The 21,862-nt window shown below is 45.9% G+C and overlaps 1 protein-coding gene across 2 annotated transcripts in view; it reads right to left on the bottom strand.

Annotated features, from left to right (window-relative positions):
• Taok3 (TAO kinase 3) overlaps positions 1-21,862 on the bottom strand; it is a 165,469-nt gene that overhangs the window by 61,846 nt on the left and 81,761 nt on the right. For both annotated transcript variants that reach the window (XM_031337622.1, XM_031337623.1), the window contains 8 exons: positions 19,428-19,499; positions 18,214-18,315; positions 15,094-15,139; positions 13,710-13,806; positions 10,556-10,669; positions 7,687-7,778; positions 1,862-1,955; positions 182-263 (listed from right to left, as the gene is read on the bottom strand). In XM_031337622.1, the coding sequence (XP_031193482.1) occupies positions 182-263; positions 1,862-1,955; positions 7,687-7,778; positions 10,556-10,669; positions 13,710-13,806; positions 15,094-15,139; positions 18,214-18,315; positions 19,428-19,499 (699 nt within the window). The remainder of the gene's footprint in view (positions 1-181; positions 264-1,861; positions 1,956-7,686; positions 7,779-10,555; positions 10,670-13,709; positions 13,807-15,093; positions 15,140-18,213; positions 18,316-19,427; positions 19,500-21,862) is intronic.

The raw sequence follows: 21,862 nt of genomic DNA, 5'->3' as shown, positions 1-21,862 counted from the left end.
GAAATCCACCTGCCTCTGCCTCCCAAGTGCTGGGATTAAAGGCGTGCGCCACCACCGCCCGGCTATGCCTATTTCTATCTTTGCATGAGCCAGTGTGTCACACTGCTCCATCATGGAGCAAGAGCCGGCTCCTGTGGCCAGACCTCATGGCTCCCCCTCAGATGGAAACTGGAAAAATTACCCGCAATAGTTCCACCGCAGCTGGTCTTTCCTGAGGTATTTTGTGTAAGCAGTAATCAACGAATCTCCTGAAGGAGTCTGTCCTGTGAGAGCAAACACAGCAAGGAGAGCAGTGAGAGGCTGTGCGACCTTTGGCATACAAACTCGAGGTGCACGGGAGAGAAGGCTTTGCAACTTGGGAGGTTTTGTATGTGTGTGTGTATACATGTTTGTGTATGCATATGTATACATGTGTGTGCATGTGTGGATGCTGTGTGGATGTGCTTGGGTGTGCATCTGAGTGTGCATGTTGTGTGTGTGCGCGCACGAATGTGTTTGCATGTGGGTGTGTATGCTGTGTGTATGTGCGTGGATGTACAAGCTGTGTATGTGAGTGTGCATGTGTGTGTGTGTGTATGTGTGTACATATGAGTGTGCGTGTGGTGTAGAGGCCAGAGGTCAATATCAAGTGTCTCTCACAATCACCCTCCACCTTTTTGTTTTAAGACAGGGTTTCTCTGAATAACAACCCTAACTGTCCTGGACTCAATTTATAGACCAGGCTGGCCTTGAACTCACAAAGATCCACCTGCTTCTGCCTCCTGAGAGCTGGAATTAAAGGCATGTGCCACCATGCCTGGCAACATTATTCTTTTGAGACAGGGTCTCTCAATTTGGCTAAACTGGCTGGCCAGTGGGCTCTAGAGATCCCCTCTCTCTCCCCACACTGGGATTATGGGGTCTGGCTTTTGCGTTGGTTCTGGGGCCTGAATTTCCATCCCTGTGTATGCTCAGCAAGCATGATGCCAACTGGACCATTTCCCCAGGTAGGGGTTCCTTTTTCCCTCAAAAATAATAACTTTCCTAATGTCCAGTCTGCAGTCTTCATTAACACTTTGTTGACTCTACCAATTCCCATGACCTCTAATAGGATGTGAAAGCACTCAGGACAAATTACCTGGAAATATATTTTCTGACTAAAACTACTTCTTCTCTTGGGAAATTCATTTCTGTCCACTCTTGTTAGACAGCTCACTCTCTGTAACTCTTATGGCCCAAATTGTTACAAACATGCCATGGTTTTTGGCCAAGAACAACACATCTTTTGAATAGATGGTCTGTTTCAGCCTGTTCGGAAAGACACAGAGACAAACTATGACATCAGCCAGGGTACCTCATAGTTGCTGGGAACCAGAAATGAAGCCAGGCATGCGTGGTGCCTCCCACTGCTTGGGAGGCAGAGGCAGGTAGGTCCCTGTGAGCAACCTGGTCTGCATAGTGAGTTCTAGGACACTTTGAACTACCTAGTGAGACTCTGTTTAAAATAACAAACAAGCAAACAATGCCCCTTCCCCCAAAACCCACTGGCAAACCACTACTACCACCACCAAAAACCTAGAGATGAGACAGTCAGGAACTGAGGGGTGAGGTATGGGAGGGGAGTAACAGAGTGCATGCTCCTGGTATGCTCCCAGTGAAGCTTTAGTTAAAGTGTGTGTTTGTGTACGTGCATGCGTGCGCGTGTGTGTGTGTGTGTGTGTGTGTGTGTGTGTGTGTGTGTATGTGTGTACATTGTTTGTGGGGCACCTATTCTTAGTATTGTCATGATGGAAGAAAGCAGTGGCATTTTAGGGCAGACCTTTAATATGTGGCTGAATGAGAATGTCAGATACCCCCAATGAGTTTCTTGACCATGTCTTACCATTCCCTGGACTGTAGCGTGGGGGAGTCATTCTGAGCAATGTGGTAAAGGGCGCTCATGGCGTTCATGTTGAAGAGGGGGGGCTTCCGCTCCGCTGGAAGAGGAGGGAAACACAGTAAGCCTTTCTTGAAATAACTCAGTTAGGTAGCAAAATCAGGACCATCCACAACACACCATCTGCTCACTGTACTCTTAGGGTCAGCTCAAAGGAGCCATGTGCTGGCTGGTGGTCACTCACTGTCCACTGGAAGGCTTCCAATGGAACCTGTTTCAAAGTAACAGGAGAAAATTTCCTTATTTTTTCATAGGTTCTGCAAAGATTGGTGTTGGGCTATTTTCCAATGACAAGGTGTGAATATCTCTGTATGTATTTTAATTAAAAAATACATATTCATTAAATAAAATCAGAAAGCAAAGAAAAGTAGAACAAAAATATATTATTGTAGAGGGGCTCGAGAGACAGCTCAGGACTTAAGAGCACTGGCTGCTCTTGCAGAGGACCTGGACTCAGTTTTCAGCACCCATATGACGGCTCCCAATCATTCATCAACTCCAGCTCTGGGGGACCTGGTACCTTTTTCTGTGCATGGTGTGTACATGGTGTAGTAAAAACAATGCGTGGAAAATCACTTATACACACAAAATAAATAAATAAGGGCTGGGAGTGGTGGTGGCATAGGCCATTAACCCCAGCACTGAAGAAACAGGTGGATCTCTGTGAGTTCGAGGCCAGCCTGGTCTACAGAGTGAGTTCCAGGATAGCCAGGGCTACACAGAGGAACCCTGTTCTTAAGATGAAGAAAGGAAGAAATAAATAATTAAAGAAAGAAAGAAAGAAAGAAAGAAAGAAAGAAAGAAAGAAAAAAGAAGAAAGAAAGGAAGGAAGGGAGGGAGGAAAGAAGGATAGAGATATTATTGTGGAGTAGAAGAGATGTTTTGTTTGTCTATTCATTTGCTTGTCCATTCATTCATTCATTTGTTCCTTTGTTTGTTTGAGACAGGGTCTTACTTAGCCAGGAGGCAGGTGTATCTCTGTTTTAAATAGTGAGTTCCAGCATAGCCAGGGATACATAGTGAGGCATTGTCTCCAATATAAACAGACAAACAAAACTTTTAAAAAAGAAAGTGATGATTTGGAGTGATTTCTTAGGCTTTTGGAATGTATTTACTCCTTCATGGTCTCATAATACACTTTGATTGCAGTCCCCTGGGAGTGTTTATGGAACTATGTCTGTAGCTGCCTCTGGGATTGCTCCTTTAGGGTCCTGCAAGGATTTCTTCCCTCCCTCCCCTGCCCTGCCATCTCTCCCCTTCTTCTCTCCAGGGTCTCTGACACAGTTCTAGCTGGTTGGCCTCCCCAGTAGCTGATACATGTGTATCAATTACCATGCTGCTAATAACTGTTTACATACACCAAGTAGAAACTGGTTGAAACTGCTGGAAACTGGTAGATGGTGGGTGAACTGTTCCTAGAGAGAGCCATGTGGACAAAGGTTTCAAGCACAGAGAGACAGTTGTGGTTTGGGGCTGTTTTTCAGGAAGTAGAGTCAAGGCGTATCTAGAACATGATCTTCTGGCAAACTAAGTTTTTAAAAGCACACAGAACTAGGAACTTCTGTGGACAACACTGGCTTCGCATTCCTTCTAGCACTAAGTTCAGACCCCCTGAGCAGAGCCTGCTGACCTCCATTAGCCTGCCCTGTTCTAAGAACATGGGTTCTTTTCTGTCTCTTGAGCCATCTCTGGTTTTTCACTGAAGCAATCAAGCATGGGCCATTTTGTGCGGATGTTTTCAGTCTAGACTCTAACTTTATCAGGTTAATTCTTTTTTTTTCTTTTTTCTTTCTTTCTTTCTTTTTTTTTTTTTTTTTTTTTTTTTTTTTTTTTTTTTTTTTTTTTTTTTTTTTTGAGACAGGGTTTCTCTGTGTAGCCCTGGCTGAAACTCTGTAGACCAGGCTGGCCTTGAACTCAGAAATCCACCTGCCTCTGCCTCCCAAGGGCTGAGATTAAAGACATGTGCTACCACTGCCTGGCAGGTTAATTCTTTTAAAAAAAAATGTTTGAATTAAAAACGTGTCTTGGAGATGATGTCTTGCTGTGTTGCTCAGTGGTCCTCCTCTGTCCCCTGAGCAGCTGAGAACGTGTGTCTCCCTGTCTCCGCTCTAGCTCACTCTAATGATCATCTGGGCTTCTTCCCCGTTGAGGCTGGACTATGAAATGCCCTCACAGGCCCATGGCTGCCTCAACACTGGGTCCCTCAGCTGGTGGTGCCATTCTAGAAGGCTGTGGAACCTCCTGGAGGTGGACCTCACTGGAGGAAGTGAGTTACAAGGAGCAGGGGAACTGACCAACTTTATCTTATTTCCAGTGCAGAGGACTCAACCTTGGGAGGTTGTCCCCACAAAACCTGCTAAATAAATTAATAAGGGGAAACCTAATGCAAAGAGCTTTTGTGGGGGCTGCCGGGATGGCTCAGTGTCCTAGGTGACTGCTGCCAACCCTGAGGAGCTGAGCTCCTTATCTGCATCCAGGTGGTGGAAGAAGAGAAATCACTGTGGCAAAACTGCTTTCTAACCTCCACTCATATGCCATGGCACTCAAAAGTATCTACTCCAACCCTCCAGATAGACTAGAAAGACAGACAGGTAGCAAACAGGCATAGAGATGAGGAAGACGAGACCAAGGTCTTCGGGCTTGCATCAGATACCATGTGATGGCCTCTCCATCAGAGGGATAAGGAAACTCCCAGGCACAACAACCCAAGCGGCTCAGAGCATCACTGACTTGCACAGGAGAAGCAGTTTTAAAAGGGACTAAATTAAAAAAAAAACAAACCAAAAAATCCCCAGAAGTTTAGAAAGAGGATGTTGGAGCTGGGGAATGCAGCCTGGTTGGTAGAGTGCTTTCTTACCACGAATGAAGCATTGGGTTCAATCCCTACACTGCATACACTGGGTGTGGTGTAGCATGTCTACAATCCTAGCACTTGGGAGGTAGAGACAGGAGCATCAGAAGTTCAAGGTCAACCTATGTTACACAGTGATTTCAAGGCCAGCCTGGGTTACATGAGACCGTCTCATAAGAGAAAAACAAACCCAAAACTCAGTAGTAGACAGCAGCAACTCGGCCTTGAAGCCTACATGGGAGCCCAGGATGAGCAAGCAATGTGCCTGGGGACAAGCCATGACAGCTGCCCTCAGATGCTGTGGAAACTACCACAGTAGAAAAGCCAGAGCCTGGAGCCATCTTCCAAACACTGGATATGAAAGGTCTGGTCTGTGTTTAAGTCCTTTGCTATACATACCCCTGGAGCCAGCTGAGCCTGGTGCTGAAGGCCTGTATTCCCAGCACTGCGTAGGCTAAATAAGAAGATCTCAGGCTCTTGAACAGCCTGGACTGCACAGTGAGACCCTGTCTCCAACCAACCAGCCAGCCAACCAAATGAAACCAGCATCATAGCCATAGTGACACGGCTTGTCACTGAGACAGAAAACCACAGAGCAAAGGCCAGACTCTGCTAGCAGCCCACTTCTTTGTAGTGAGGTTTTTCCCACAGGTATTTTCTGTTCCAGTGGAGAAGGTACAAGCAGTGTAGACATGTACAGCAGGTCCTGCAGAGTCTAGAACATTTATCATGTGGTCTTTTCTAGAGAGCTCATCACAGCATCTGTGGAGCACGGCAGGTGGCAGAAGTCTGCCAGTGCAAAGCCAGGGCTGGTGCTATCCTGTGACCAAGGATCTAGGAGTCTTTATTTTTGCAAGTGTGGGTCACTAAGCGTGTATGTTTACAGATATGTAGGTGTGCTTTCATGTGTGTCTGCATGTATGTGGTATACATGTGTTTTCATGTGTGGTGTGCATGTGAGTGGCTGTGGGTATGCATGTCTGCATATGTGTGGGTGCACATGTGTGTATGCAGAAGGAGGCCAGAGACTGGTGTCAGTGTCTTCCTTGACTGTACTCTATGGGGTCTCTCACTTGAACCAGAACTTCCTGATTCAGCTAGTCTTGCCAGCCAGCTTGCTTCAGAGGTCACCTGCTGCCTCCTCCTGAATTCTGTGACTGTAAGTGGGCTGCCAGGCCCTGCTCCTCGCTGGGAAAATGCTGTAGAGCTGGCCTCGATGGTATGGGCTTGAGAGAGCAGGTCCTGCCCCTTGCCAGGTACCACAGGCAGGAGTGCTGGCCCTGCCCCTTGCCTGAGCAAAGCAGGACAGCCAGCCCTGACGTCCTGGGTGCAGGAGAGCTGTTAGGCTGGGCAACTTGGCATCCACCCAGGCCCAGGTCCAGGACTCTGAGTTATCCCACCCCAATATCTAACCCATCTATGAACTGCTGGAGTGTACGAAAGGGCCAGTCCTGTAGAACTAAAGATGTAGGTTCTCCATGACACAGGGCAACAACAGGATGTCTGAGAGGAGACCTTGTGAGGATCTAGTATTGATGGTGTGGCAGAACCCAGAGGCCTCGTACCAGACCAGAGTTTGCAATGAACATCAGCAGATGAAGCTGTTTGGAGAAAAGGGTGTACAGTGTGACACACCATGACACACTGCCGCTTCCATGGTGAGATTTGTTTGTTTGTGTTGTTTTATTTAAGGAGGAGATTGCAAGGGCAGAGGGCAGATATGGAGGGATAGGGAGATGAAAGGGATTGGGGCACATGATGTGAAATTCACAAAGAATCAAAAAAAAAAAGTTAAAAGCAAAACAAAACAAATGGGCAGCCACATTTACATCTGTGCTGGGAATATGAACCTGGTCTTTAGGCAAGGCAGGAAGGATTTTATCTACTGAATTGTCTTCCCAGATTCTATGTTTTCTTAACCTGAAAGGACCAAAGAATAGGAAAGCCAACCTTGCTACATGACATTTAAAATGTTCCTGTTTAAGAGAAAGACAATGGTCATATCTTTGTGGATATACCATTTGGGCCAACTGAGATCAGGATTTAGTGGGGTCAGCTTAGTGGGTTATGGCTAACAGCTCTCCCTGGCTGTTCCAATTAGAACCAGTGGGTTGTACTCTACTTGAGAAAGAGAGAAGACCCAAGGGCGCCCCACTCTTGGATAAGTACTTTTGCCTTTGAAGGGGCAAACACATCTTATGATGCCACTCGTGTCTACTAGAGCCTTGCAACAGGGGAGGAAACTGAGGTACAATGAGGCTCAGTACTGAAATGGGTAACAAAGTAGTGGTCTGCTCTGACCCCATGAGCTTCCCAACTGCTGGGACCTGTGCACACCATCATGTTTGGTGTGTGTGTGTGTGTGTGTGTGTGTGTGTGTGTGTGTGTGTGTATGCACGTGTGTATCTGTGAGTGTGTCTGTGTCTATGAGCATGTATGTGTGTGTTTCCCTATGTGGGTGCTGGGACCCAGTGAAGGTCCTTTGGAGAGTAGCAAGTACTCTCAAGCCTGAGCACTATTCCAGTCCCCGGGGATAACTGTCAATTGGTGCATCTGTCTTCTAATATTTCCCCCAGTATGGTTGGGATATAAAGTAAAGCCATGGAGTTGTTGTAGAGACAGGGTATGTGATGCATCAGGTCAGGAATGTCTCTCAAGTATTAGCACTTACTGGATTGTGTTTCAGGGTTTGCTAACTGCACATCTGCTCAAACTCCTTTAGTTAAGTCAATAGCATGGAGACACAGCAGAGAAGAAACACTTCTCTGTGGCGTACCAGAGTGTGGAAAGTGTCTCCAATAGAGTCACACTGCCCAGCCAACCTACAGCTGTCAATCACCAGGTAAGGGCGGGCCGAGTTAACTGATGAGCATGATGAGGACCGATCTGCAGAGACCCATGGAAGCAACTCCTTACTCACCCAGCTCTATGCAGGTAATGCCGAGCGACCAGATGTCAACCTTCCCATCGTACTGCCCTTCATCCATGGCTAAGATCACCTCTGGGGCCATCCTGCCAAAGCAACATGCAGAGCTCAAGTTGTCAGTACAAACAAAACTTCCATTTTATAAAACTACTCAGTACAACAGACTTAAGGGCATTCAAAGCATTTTTAAAGGTATTTAAGTTTTTTTCCCTTCATTTTCTAGGAACTAAACCTCAGTCTTCTGCAAAAATAGCCAGTAACTTTAACTGCTTAGCCATTTCTCTAGCCCCCATTTAAAATATCCAATGTTTGTTGTAGTGTTATCCATAGAAGACACATAATGAAGCCAACCTAGAAAGTCAACAGATGTATGCTTAGGTGAATGCAGCTCCTGTGCACAGTGGAGGCATCTGTGGCGTGAGATTTGAATGAGCACACAAATTCCCTGTAGGCTCACAGATTTGAATGCGTGCTCCCCCAGCTAATGGAACTGTCTGGGAAGGACTAGAAGGTGTGGCCTAGTTGGAGGTGGTTTGCTACTGGGGGTGTGCACTGAGGTTCAAGACTCCTACCATTCCTAGTGTTTTCTTTGCCACATGGTTAAGCCTTAAGATGGGAGCTCTCAGCTGTTCCTGTGACCATACCCACCTGCCTCCTGCCATGTTCTCTGCTATGAGAGTCATGGACTAACCCTCTGAAATTTTAAGCCCCAATAAAAAAGATAAATTAATAATTTCTCTTTATTTTATGTGCACTGATGGTTTGCCTGCATGTGTGTCTGTGTAAGAGTGTCAGATTACTTGGAACTGAAGTGACAGATGGTTATGAGCTGCCATGTGGGTGCTGGGAATTGAACCTGCGTCCTCTAGAAGAGTAGACAGTGCTCTTAACCACTGACACACTTCTCCAGCCCCCAATTCCTATTTTATGAAAATAAGTTGACTTGGTCCTAGTGTTTTATCATAGCAATGCAAAAGGAACTGAGGCATGGCGAATGGAGAGAACTGGAGGTCATCACGTTAGGTGAAACAAGCGAAACTCAGAAAGGTAAATATAGGAGGGAGGGAGGGACTGAGGGGGAGAGGGAAGGAGGGAGGGAGGGATGAGTGGAAGGAAGGAGGGAGGAGGGGAGGGTAGGAGGAAGGAAGGGAGAGAGGGGAGAGAGAGGGAGGGAGGGAGGGTGGGAGGGATGGAAGCAAGGAGGCATAGAGGGAGAGAGGGAGGAAAGAGGGAAGGGAGAGGGAGGGAGGAAGGAGGCAAAGAGAGAGGGAGAGGAAGAGAGGGATAAAGGGAGGGAGGAGAGAGAGGCAAGCAGAAAGGGGAGTATTTGGGGTGGGGAGCCAGTAGGGTAGCAGGGTGGGGGAGGGCACAGGGGTGAATTTGAACGAAGAACATATATGACCTAGCTGGGAGAAAAATATCATGACACAACCTACTATTTTATACACCAGTTAAAAATTAATTTAAAAAGTTCAAAATTTTTTACTGACAGATATTTTCTCACACAAACTACTCTGAAGAACACTGTTGTACACACAAGGAACACAGTATGATTTCAGCACACCCCGGCTCCATTATTCACTCTTGCCTTGCTTTTTGGTCGTTACTCAACTATGGTCTATCTGTCTCCTCATCTAAAAAACAGAGAGGCATGTCAGAGGGACCTCGTGGAGATCTGTAGAGCATTAGTATGCCATGAGCGCAGACAAATGACTTGACTTTAAAAGACATGAAAAATATTTGGTGGTACAGCATAAAGGAATGTGATCTGCTGTCCCAGAGACACTGTAACTTACAGAACAAATCAGGTTCTGGTAAAGGTGGGTAGCGTGCCTGACCCTGAGGAGGGAGGGCCTCTACCCTCTCTTTGGTTTGGACAATGCATTCCATGCTGGCAGTGGCTTGGTAAATACAACCTTAAAATGAGGAGGAAAGTCAAAAAGCAACTTTTTTAGTAGGGTTTTCTAGAATGTGTCTTTTTCAAAACTACGGTAACATGATGATATATCATGAACGTTCAGAAAGGGGATCTGGAACAAAACGTGGGGGACAACTCCGAGTTAGCACACCGTCATGGCCGGTGAAGTATCAAAGAACTCCACTGAGTCAGGAGCCTGGATTTCTTCCATTCTGTCTTGGTATCTAGCCAGAGAGGAGTAAAGAAGATCTTTGGTCTCATCTGAACATGCTGCCTCCAGGGAGCAGTTCAAAAGAGACCTCCAGTGAAACCTTAGATGGAGCTAGCCCAGCAAGCTGATAATACACAAAACAGATACAAAGCCAGCTGCCTGGTTTGAACAATTTTAGGTCATTTTTCTTAGCTAGTGAGGTTTCTAACCTTCTCAAATGAAATATGATTGGTGTGCATTGTGAAAAAAGTTTTGTTTTGTTTTGTCTTGTTTTGTTTTTTGTTGTTGTTTTTGAAATAGTGTCTCTGTATGCAACCCTGGTTGTACTGGCCTAAAACTCACAGAGATCCATCTGCCTATGCTGAGGTTTGAGGTGCACCACTAGGCCTGGCTGGAAACACACTGTTGAGATGAAACCAGGCCAGGAAGCCAGGTGGTGCAGGCTTAGGGGCTCAGCTCAGGGTGGCCTGAGGCAGGAGGATTGCACATTCAAGGTCAGCTGGGGATAGAGGATGAATCCATCTGAGGCCAACCTAGACAAGTTAGTAAGACTGTGTTTCCAAATGAAGAAGGTGGGGCTGGAGCTCAGGTTAGGGACTTACTTCCCAGCATCCTCCAGGCCCTTGGCTCAATCCCTGCCACTGTAGAAACAGAAACAAGAACAGGGACACCAAGTGCTCCCTGCTCACCTTTGTGTACTTTAAGCCTACACTGTGTCTTCTAAGTGTACATACCAGTAAGGAGTCCCCACGAAGGAGTTGGCAGGAGAAGCCATGGAAGCGGATCCAAAGTCAGCCAGCTTCACCTGGCCTGGCTCTGTTAGGAGGATATTTCCTGCTTTAATGTCCCTACGGGAGAAAAAGAAGAGGATTTGAGAGTTAGCTTCTTAATTCCTACTATGCAAGAAGCCAGAACATGCAATTAGCAAGATAAAAAGTTTAGGAAACAAAACAAACACACAAGCATACTTTTCTCAGCGGTGACTGCATGTTGTAAGGGAGCCCGAATTCCTGGGTGGTCACTGGAAGGACTTCCAGGAAGAGCTGTCTTCAGAGGGAGGGGTAGAACGAGGGAGGGAAAGAGGCAGCCATGCCAGTCAAGGAGCACAAGGAGACTGCAACCCTTACAAAGCGTGTTCTTCAATGCTTTCTCCAGCCACCACCAACATTCCTCGTGCTGGGAGATCTGCAGTCATTAGTAACTGCCTTTCCCCCCCTACTTCCAAATCTAAGGCATGGGAGGGTACTGCCTGGTGCTACCCCTGACCAGGGTTCCTCAGCTGGACACTCTAAGGCATGGGAGGGTACTGCCTGGCGCTGCCCCCTGACCAGGGTCCCTCAGCTGGACACTCTAAGGCATGGGAGGGTACTGCCTGGCGCTGCCGCCTGACCAGGGTCCCTCAGCTGGACACTCTAAGGCATGGAAAGGTACTGCCTGGCATTGCCCCCTGACCAGGGTTCCTCAGCCGGACACTCTAAGGCATGGGAGGGTACTGCCTGGCTCTGCTCTCCTGACCAGGGTCCCTCAGCTGGACACTCTAAGGCATGGGAGGGTACTGCCTGGCGCTGCCCCCTGACCAGGGTTTCTCAGCGGGACATTCTAAGGCATGGGAGGGTACTGCCTGGCGCTGCCCCCTGACCAGGGTCCCTTAGCTGGACACTCTAAGGCATGGAAAGGTACTGCCTGGCATTGCCCCCTGACCAGGGTTCCTCAGCCGGACACTCTAAGGCATGGGAGGGTACTGCCTGGCTCTGCTCTCCTGACCAGGGTCCCTCAGCTGGACACTCTAAGGCATGGGAGGGTACTGCTTGGCACTGCTCTCCTGACCAGGGTCCCTCAGCTGGACACTCTAAGGCATGGGAGGGTACGGGTTACAGAAAAGGTGTTATTTAAGAAATAACACTGTACAGAGAAGAGAAGACCCTGAAAGATCAAAACAGACAAGGGTTAAGGGTTAGGAGTTTGCAGTCAGCATCCCTAGGGCAGATTGCAGCTGGTTTGCTACTAAAGATGTTTGATGCAGTGAGGTGTTAGGGGAAAAGCCATTTGAAAACTCAGGAAGAAGGATGATGCGGATGACCCTTGTGTTTCTTAAGATGGGGATGAAGAATATTGAGGACTGGGAACCATGAGCTGCAAGCTGACAGGTGGAGACACAGCTGGGAAAATGGAGAGAAAGCGATGGGTTTAAGGGTTTCCGAAACTTCCCTTGGAATGACAGTTTCCGCCTTGAGATGACACTGGGCAGTAGGACTGAAAACAAATGTACGGTTTATTCTCATAAAAAGAAGGGCTTGGAAATGAAACATCTCACAAAGCAATAAGAAGATGAGATGAATGGTATTCAGGTTTTGTTTGAAGACAGGTCCTATATGGTCCAGGCTGGTCTTGAATGATTTGGGTAGCACAGGTTGGCTTTGAATTTCTATTTCTCTGCCTCTACTTCCCAAGTGCTGAGATTACAATATATGCACATGCCACTGTGCTATGATACTCTTTAAAAAAAAAAAAAAAAAACTTTTTTTTTTTGAGACAGATTTTCTCTATGTTATCTCAGCTGTCTTGGAAAGCATTCTGTGGACCAGGCTGGCCTTGAATTCACAGAGTTTGTCCTGCCTCTATCTCCAAGTGCTGGGATTAAGGTGTGTGCCACCATACCTGGCTTTCATTTTTGAATTCAATGAATGTTAAAAGAAAAACCTTAAAAAACCCTTTTAATCTTTTTTTTTAATCTTTCGAGACAGGGTTTCTCTGTACAGCTCTGGCTGTCTTAGAACTCACGCTGTTCAGGCTGGCCTCGAACTCAGAAATCTGCCTGTCTCCGCCTCCCAAACACTGGGATTAAAGGTGTGCGCCACCACTGCCCGGTTCCTTTTAGTCTTTTTTATTTCTTTCGTAAACATTGTGCTGACTAAAGTAAGAAACGTAAACACAAAACTAAACTGTAGCTTTGGATGAAATCCAGCCGAGGTCCAAGGGAGTCAGAATCAGCAATGACACCATGGTTCCAAGGAAACATACCTCAAAAATTTGCTAAGTTCAGTGATAAAATGGTAAATGGGTTTAACCAGTATTTACCAGTTGGGACTGGTTCTTTGTCTATTTAACTTTTTTTTTTTTTTTTTTTTTTTTTTTTTTTTTTTTTTTTTTTTATGGTGCCTGGGATATATGGTAGCCTGTGTGTGCTATGCAAATATTCTGCTACTGAGCTACATACACTCCAGTCTAGCCTTTAAAAAAATTATTTGTCTATGAGCACATATGTGTACCATGTGCATAGATAGAGTCCTCATAGAAGTCAGAAGAGGCCACCAGACCTCCTGGAACCGGAGTGACAGGCAGTTGTGAGCCACCATGTGGGTGCTGAGAGCCTTTCTAAGTGTAAGGAATGGGAGGCACCCGCTCCCTACGACAGAGAAGGGGTAGCTCAGCATGATGCTATTCTGTGCATGGAAGTCAACCAACTACTGTTCTCAGATTTCCTTGTGCCGTCAGGAGGCCAGCAGCCTACACATGAAGCAAAGTGTGGTGGTACATGCCACAAATGCCAGCCCTTTGGAGGCTGAGGCAGAACAAATGGAGTTCAAGATCAACCTGGGCTACATTAATATGAGTTCAGGGCCAGCCTGGGCTATACTGCAAGACCCTGTCTCAAAAGAGAAAAAAAAAATTTAAAACTAAACATGGCCAGCAGCATCCACAGACAACAAATAAACAGTCCCTGAAACATAACAGGGTGCTGTCTTCGCAGGGATATGGGAGAGGCCGGAAGGCACCCATTTGCCTCCAGTGATCCCTTAGCCCCACCCCGCAAACACTGGACCCCATGCTGACTCCAGTAGTCCATGAGTCATGGAGCTGGGAAAGGGAGCTGGGGTTTGGACTTACCTGTGAATCAGGGAGTGAAAGTGGAGGTAGGCCAGCCCCTGCAAGGCACCATGGGTGATAGCAGCAATCTCCACTTCCTGAAGTGGTTTCTTATGAACTGAGGAAGAAGGAGAGAGGTCAGGATGGATGGTCAGCCTTCCACACCACACAGTTACATACACTTTACCAAATGACAACTGGAGAGCTTATTCACCTAAGCGCATGGAAGCTGTACTGTGCACAGTGTTAGCAGTAGATGAGGAAACCAAGGGTACAATGATGAAGCCAACAAGATAAACCCCATAGGCCTGGGGCATTCATTGACTGGTCAATGTCGGTTCTGACCCAGCTGGCCCAGGTTTATCAGTCCCTCCTGACTGTGTTCTAGGCCACGTTGCTTGCTTCTGCCACAAAGTCACCAATAGTTACCCTTGACCTAAGAGGCTATGAGGCAATTTCTATTGAGAGGTCATGGGTGGTTTCAGACAGTTTTTAAATAGAATTTGTTTTTGTTTTTGTTTTTGTTTTTTTTTCTGGTTTTTCGAGACAGGGTTTTTCTGTGTAGCCCTGGCTGTTTTGGAACTCACTCTGTAGACCAGGCTGGGCTTAAACTCAGAAATCCACCTGCCTCTGCCTCCCAAGTGCTGGGATTAAAGGGGTGCACCACCACTTCCCGGCTTTAAATAGAATTTTAAACACAGCTGCTGGTCACACACAGCAGCAGTGGTAGGGGAGCTTATTTCTGTCTTGACTTAGCACATGGGTAGATATTAACACGAGCTGACAGCACCTCCCCTCTCACGTACATGTCCACTGTGATACTGGAAAGGCACAGACAGCAACATTTGTGCATGGCTTTGATAGCTTTTGGTTAGGGCTACCGTACCATATTAAGCAACCGTTTCAGCAATGCCTGCCCTGGATGACCATGTACTCAATAATAGGAAACTGCTGAAATCACCCAGACACATCAGCTATACTGCAGATTATGTCTATATAGTGACCCTTAAACTAACTGCCTTTCAATCAGAGGCTTAAACTGCACTATGCCTATTTGTCTGGAAATAGATAACATTTTTTTTGTTTGTTATTTTAAGATTTTATTTTAGTGTCTGTGTCCGTGTCCATGTGTGTGTGTGTCCGTGTGTGTGTGTGTGTGTGTGTGTGTGTGTGTGTGTGTGTGTGCAGCCTGCATGTGCATGGGTATGTGTGTGCACATTGAGTGCAGGTGCCTATGGAGGCCAGAAGAGGATGCCAGGTCCCCAGAGGTGGAGTTACAGCTGTCTGCCTGGGAGCCAAACTGGGTCCTTGAGACAGCAGAGTGTTTTTGCTGCTGAGCTGTCTCTCCAGCCCCATGGAGAACATGATGGAGGGAAAACAGAAGAAGCAGTGATGTCATGCTTACCTTCTAACAAGTCAGAGGCTGAACCTAAGCAGTACTCCATCACCAACTGGAACAGATTGAAAGATCAGGATAATAAAAGTTAATAAGAAGTTCCTCAGGTTAACCACACAACCAACCAACCAACCAAATAGCTACAACACCAACCAAACAGCCAATCAACCAACCAAGCCACCAAACACAAACCAACCAACCCCAACCAAGCAAACAACCAACCAAGTAACCAAGCAACCAACCAAGCACATGCCAACCCAAGTACCCAATTGACCAACTGATTAACCAATCAACCAAGCACACAACCAAGCAGCTGAGGCACTAAGAACATCAGATGGAAAATATCTGGCCTGCCCTAAACCTGCCTTGTCTGGCTGCCTGATAACAAACTGATTTTTCATAATCTTCCACATTTCAGTTCTTGTCACCTTCGCTTTGGGCTTGGCCTCAGCCCAGGAGGGCTGATGTAGACATGGTCCTTGTAGATGTTCAAGCTGAGACCGCTGGATACGACCTGATAATTTCCTTCCCATATTGCTTTGTTTCATAATAGGTTTTAAGTGTATAGATTTGATTACTCATTTGTTTGTTACAAGATAAAATTTGTAACCTAGAAAACATGTCAAGGAATATACAAACCAGAAAGATCGGTGTTGAACTCAAGATTTTTTTTTAAGATTTATTTATTTATTATATTTATATGAATACACTGTAGCTGTCTTCAGACACACCAGTAGAAGGCATAGGATCCTATTCCAGATGGTTGTGGGCCACCATGTGGCTGCTGGGAATTGAACTCAGGACTTCTGGAAGAGCAGTCAGTGCTCTTAACCGCTGAGTCATCCCTCCAGCCAGAACTCAAGATTTTGCACCTGATTTATTTGGGGTTCAATCCTCAACACCAAATGTAAACAAAAACCTCCCAATTGCCAGACTGTAGTGGCACACACCTTTAACCCTGGCACTTAGGAGACGGAGACGGGGATCTCTGTGAGTTCGAGGCCAGCCTGGTCTATAGAGTGAGTTCCAGGACAGCCAGGGCTACATAGTGAGACCCTGTTTCAAAATCTTTCCCCACCTCCAAAAAGGGAAATTCCCCAGTCAACAGTTCTCTGTGTCCACACTGTCTAAAGCTTGAAACAAGCACTGCCTGGTATTACCAGGGAGGACTGTAGTGCACATGCCAGCCCAGAAAAGGATCAAAATCTAAACTGGGAATGTGCTTCCCAAAGTATGTGTTGGTTGTACATCACAGTGAAGTCAGAGTCCTGTGGAGAGCTACCGTGTTCTGATACAACTTTAACCCTGGACAGGAGTGAGCTGTTCTTCGTTCCTAGTCTTTCAAAAGCACATGTTAAAAGCACCTCAGCACCACTCAAAGTGCTTTCCTTGGGTCCCCCACACAGAGCCCTTGGCAGCCCAGCTATGCACTGAGTAGGTCTCCACTCCCTTTACTTCTTCTACATGGCCAGGTCCCTCTTGGTGCCATTTGTCTCCCTGGCTCTTGCAGCTCAGTTGTGTAGGAGAACTTTCTAACTAAGTAGTCAAACTAGTTGTGGATGGAAACCAGGTAACCAGACTAGCTAGCCCTCGGTGTAACTGAAGAGCAAGCAGGCCTGGAGGAAGAGCTCCCAAAGCTCTGCCAAGACTCTGGTTTCTTGCAATGTGCAGTGTTCATCCTGTCCTTTCCAGACTCCTCCAAGGCTGCTGGGGTTGCCCAGAGGAACTGATTTCCAGGTAAGAAGCTCCTTTGATTGACATCTGTTCAGGCAGGAAACAGTGGCTCTAGGCAGCTGAAAAACTGCTTGGAGGCTGGAGAGATGGCTCAGTGGGTAAAGCGCTTGTATCTTGCAAGCATGAGCATCAGAGCTCAGTCTCTAGGCAAAGGTGGGGTACACGGCATGTGCCTGTAACCGCAGTGCAGGGGATGTACACAGGGGGATTTCCTTGGGGCTCATTGGCTAGCCAGTCCAATCAAATTGGCAAGTTCCAGGTTCAGTGAGAGACACTGTCTCAACACATCGACTGGGGAAGACACCTGACTTTCAACTTGTGGCATTCACACCACACACACACACACACACACACACACACACACACACACTGAAATGAACTGCTCGAGCAGAAGTGCTTACACATAATGTTTAGGAACAGAATGTCCATTTCCTGTTGGCAATGGGGTCCCAAAAGGCCTTGATGTCACAAGCAACCCATCATAGACAGGTATATGGGACCTTAAGCTAAAATGGCCAATGTGATTAACTACGAAGCTTAATACCTTTATATTCTAAATGGTATGTGACATGCTAGTGTCAAGCAGTGGCAGTCACCTAGAAGAAAACCTAAAATGTGTGGAAGAGCTTCCCACTCCAGGTACGCGGTGGTGGTATCATTTTGTAAAAATTGTATAGGGACAGTGTTGAGGAACACGCCAGAGTTTTAGTCAAATGGAATGGTGGGGGTGGAGGTGGGGGGGTAGAAGCAGCAAAGATAAAAGTTCTAGAATGAGGGCTGGAGAGACAGCTCAGCAGTTTAGGGTACTGTCTGCTTTTGCAGAGGACACGGGTTCTACTCCCAGAACCACATGGCAGCTCACGACCATCTCCTCTTCTGACCTCTGTGGGCACTGTAAACACGTGTGGTATATATGTAAGCAAAACACTCATGCATACAAAATAAAAATAAATGTCTTAAAAAAAAAAAACATTCTGAGAGGAGAGCTGGCTTGGTGGCTAGGTGGTAAAGGCTGTTGGTGACTCGAATCCAATTCCTGGCAGACATTTTGTGGAAACAACTTCCGCAAGTCCTCTGGCTTCCACATGTGTGTCAAGGCAAACATGCATGCACAAAATAAATAAAATAATCATGTTTAAAAATTCTAGGAGACTAAGGGTTTAATTTTTGGTTTTAAATGTCAACACTGACATTTAAAATCTATCATCTCTTTGCTCAATGTTCTCTTCCAACAGCTAGACTGGCATTAGTCCTATGGAATCCATACCATATGACAAACTGGCAAGCAGAGACAACTGTTAAATAATCGATTACAAAGGTCAAATGGGACAGACAGGGGTCATAGCTTTATGGTTCAAATAAGTAATTTTGAAGAGAGAATAAAGTCTGACTCACCCATGCAGTGTGCTCCTTTAAATAACAGCCTTTGTACTCGATGGTGTTCGGGTGCTTCAGTTGCTGTAGGAATTTAACTTCCTTAAGAATATCTTGCCATTTCTATGGAAACAAGAAAAATATGTTTAATTTTCAAACTGAAAAGAGTATTTATCAAGTGTGTGCACATATGTACATAGATACATAGATTAGATAGATACATGCATACATACCTTTTTCTGTGTTGGATGGATATAAGGTAAATGCTTAATAAATGAACCAGTTGGTTACCCTGTGCTATACAGTTTCATCCAAATTTCTAATCAAATGTATCAAAATATAAACCCCTACTCATATCCATGGTCCACACTGCAAAGCTATTTGCTGAGATGCAGTATCAGAAGGCTTTACTAGAGGTCCACAAGTGACAAAATGTGGCCAGTAGTTCTCTTGGCTACAGCTATGCAGCTTCCTGACCTGGCCATTTTCACCGAGTAACTCTGAAAAGCATAATTTTTCTTTTCTTCTTCCTGTCCCCCAACCCCTCATTGTTGTTGGTTTTGTTTTGTTTTGTTTTGTTTTGTTTTTTGAGACAGGGTTTCTCTGTGTAGCCCTGGCTGTCCTGGATCTCACTCTGTAGACCAGGCTGGCCTTGAACTCAGACCTGCCTGCCTCTGCCTCCCAAGTGCAGGGATTAAAAGCGTGCTCTGCCACCACCGCCACCCACCCTGTTTCTTTCCTAGGTTTGCTTTCCTTGACACTTTGGGCCTCTTTACTTTTTCTCTTTGTCTGCCACATGCCTGACCTCCACACTAGTTTAAGTGACATTTTTTTTTCCCTTCTCCTCTCTGTGATCCCCTCTTACCAGGCAGCCACTGAGGTGCACAGCTCACTTCTCTTAGGATGGTTTTCTTTTAAACTCTTATAAAATTGTCCTTGAGTTTAAAAGAAAAGAATTGTGCTAAATGCTTAGGTAACTTTTATGGATTACATTTTTGGAAAGCTTTGTCTTGTGTGTCTAAGAATTATCTAAGAAGGTATCTAGCAGGTTCATTATCTTAGACATTGACCACGCCACTGTGGTACGAACAGGGGACTCTTCTCTTCCAGTGACCTCTGAACACACACAGCAACCCTAGGAACTAGCTGCCTTCCTCAGCACAGGACGCCAGAACTGTGGAGTTGCCAACTTCATCCTACCTTGACATTTCTGCTTAGGCCTGGTGCTAACTCACCTCATGGGTCTGCTTCCCACTGTAGGACATTTTCTTAACAGCGACCACCTCGTTGGTGTGCGCATTTGTTGCCTGTGATGAAGAGAGGAGGAAGAAGAAGTTATGATACCCAGTTCCCTTATGCTCTGAGCCTTGCGGTGTTTGAGCGGGCAGCTTGAAGTTTAAAGGCACCCCCACTGGCAAGCTGGAGAACCACTCTACCCTGCCTTCATGGGAGTGACTTCTCTGTATTCCTTGCTGTATTATGTGAGAGTTATGCTACAAAAAGGGGCTAGACTTCAAGAAAACACACAGTTAAATGAAAGAAAAGCAAACTTACTAAAGTTCAGTTAGTTATACCTTGTTAGATGCCCAACAGCAGAGAACTGGCTAAGCATATGAGATCAGCCATGATATTAAACAACCTGACCCTGAGGTGAGAGAGGGCTCAGTGCTTAAGAAAGAGCTCTGGCTCTCTCACAGAGACCTGGGGTTGGCTCCTAGCACCCACTTGGAGGTTCTTAAGCAGCCATAACTCCCGTTTGAGGAGATCTGGTGTCCTCTTTTGGCCTCTGTGGGCATTGCAAACACATGACACTATGCATGTGGACACTCATATAGACAACAAGAACAACAACAAAATAATAAATCTTAAAAAAAAAAAAAAAAACAACCAGGCAATCCACAGATAAATGCACCCCCTCATGTTTTTTCCTGTACTATTCACTAAGTACAGGATCCAAGATATAGGATCACCGCAGATTCCTCATGCTAAAATGCAGGGAAAATGGATGCACATTAAAATAATTTTATGCTCACTAGGGTGACAGGATCTACTATATAAAAAATATCTATTGGTTGACTGTTTTCAATTCTGGAGGCCTTCAGAAAGGCACATATACACAATAATTACTGATTTACAAGGTACAGAGAGACTTCTATTAAAAACAAAACTCCCTTGGTCTGGAGTCAGTCACCGATAGAGTGTTTGCTTAACATGAGTGAGGCCCTGGGCTCCAGCCCAGAACCATAAACAAAAATACAACCATGTGTAGTGCATGCTCTGTCACAGAGCCACATTCTATCCTGAAACAACAACAACAACAACAACAACAACAACAACAACAACAAAGAAATCATAGTCGTCACAGAATCATTTTTTTTTTCTAGAAAGAAAGCCGGCTGGAGATACAGCTTGGTGGGAGAGCACTTGCCATGCCCTGCGTGTGTGAGGCCTGAGCTCCATTATCACAAGGTCAGGGAGCAGGAGAGAGGAGAGAGAGCCAAATGGAATTAGATAGTGCCATTATGTAATCTCGCATGAAGGACATTTACAGTCGGGGCTGTTTGGTGTTGCTCCCTTAAGTCTACAGAGCCATCACTAGTTGAACCTCACTCACTCTGGGTACTTATAACCTATCTGTTGGCTTCCACGCTGATTTTCCTACAGACACATGCAGGTGCTGTGTATGTGTAGGTATGTGCCTGTGAATGTGCTTGCGTGTGCAGAGGTGAAAGGAGGACACTGAGTCTCCTGCTCTATCTCTCTCTACCTTGTACACTTGAGACAGGGTCACTCACTGAGCCTGGAGCTAGGTTAGCTGCCAGTGAGCCCCCCACTCATCCTCCTGCCTCTGCACCTGACAGTGCTGGGGTCACAGGTGTGTGAGGTTTGTGTGGCCACATTGCACTTTAGTATAATAATAATGGTAATGGTAAGGATAAGGATAATAATAATAACAATAATGCAGAGTGATAAGCACTGCACAACAGCAGACTCTACACAATCTCTTCTTACAATGCCCCATGCTACATTCTGCATGATTATGGTTATCTGACCTTTAAGACTGGCTAGGTTTATAATCTGTGAGTAAATAATAAGTCATAAAACTCTGGTTTATGAAAAATACTAATCAGCCATGCCAAGAACCGTGTTTCTATCATTCATTCCTCTAACTAGCAAATACCTAATACTTTTTGTACTTATTTATGGATCTGGTGTTGGTGGTGCCTTCATGTGCATGTGGCAGTCACAGGACAACATGCAGGAGCTGGTTTGATCCTCTTACTGCATAGGCCCTGGTAGTAGTTTGAACTTAGGTTGTCAGGTTTGTGCACATGGAGTGCCTGGGAACTGAACTTAGGTTGTCAGGTTTAGTAGCAGTCGCCTTTGTCCACTGGGCCATCTTACAAGGTCCAGGACAAAGGCTTCACACTTTGTTAGTTACTATGCTAAATGGTAGGGATAGAATTTTGAGTATGTCCAGTACACATCTCTCCTCAAATAGGATAAAGGGTCAAAGCAGGGATGGACGTGTAGCCAGCCACTTGCCTAGAGTGCACATGCCCTGTTCCACATTCAGCACTGCAACAACAAAACAAAACAAAAAACCCAAAACAAACAAAAAACAAAAACAAAAAAACCAACCAAAACACCCAAAGCTAGACAACCAGAG

This window comes from Mastomys coucha, unplaced genomic scaffold, assembly GCF_008632895.1.
Source record: "Mastomys coucha isolate ucsf_1 unplaced genomic scaffold, UCSF_Mcou_1 pScaffold22, whole genome shotgun sequence".
In the NCBI taxonomy this organism is placed as follows: Eukaryota; Metazoa; Chordata; class Mammalia; order Rodentia; family Muridae; genus Mastomys; species Mastomys coucha.
The sequence above is the reverse complement of the archived record's forward strand: the minus strand, read 5'-3'. Positions and strand labels throughout refer to the sequence as shown.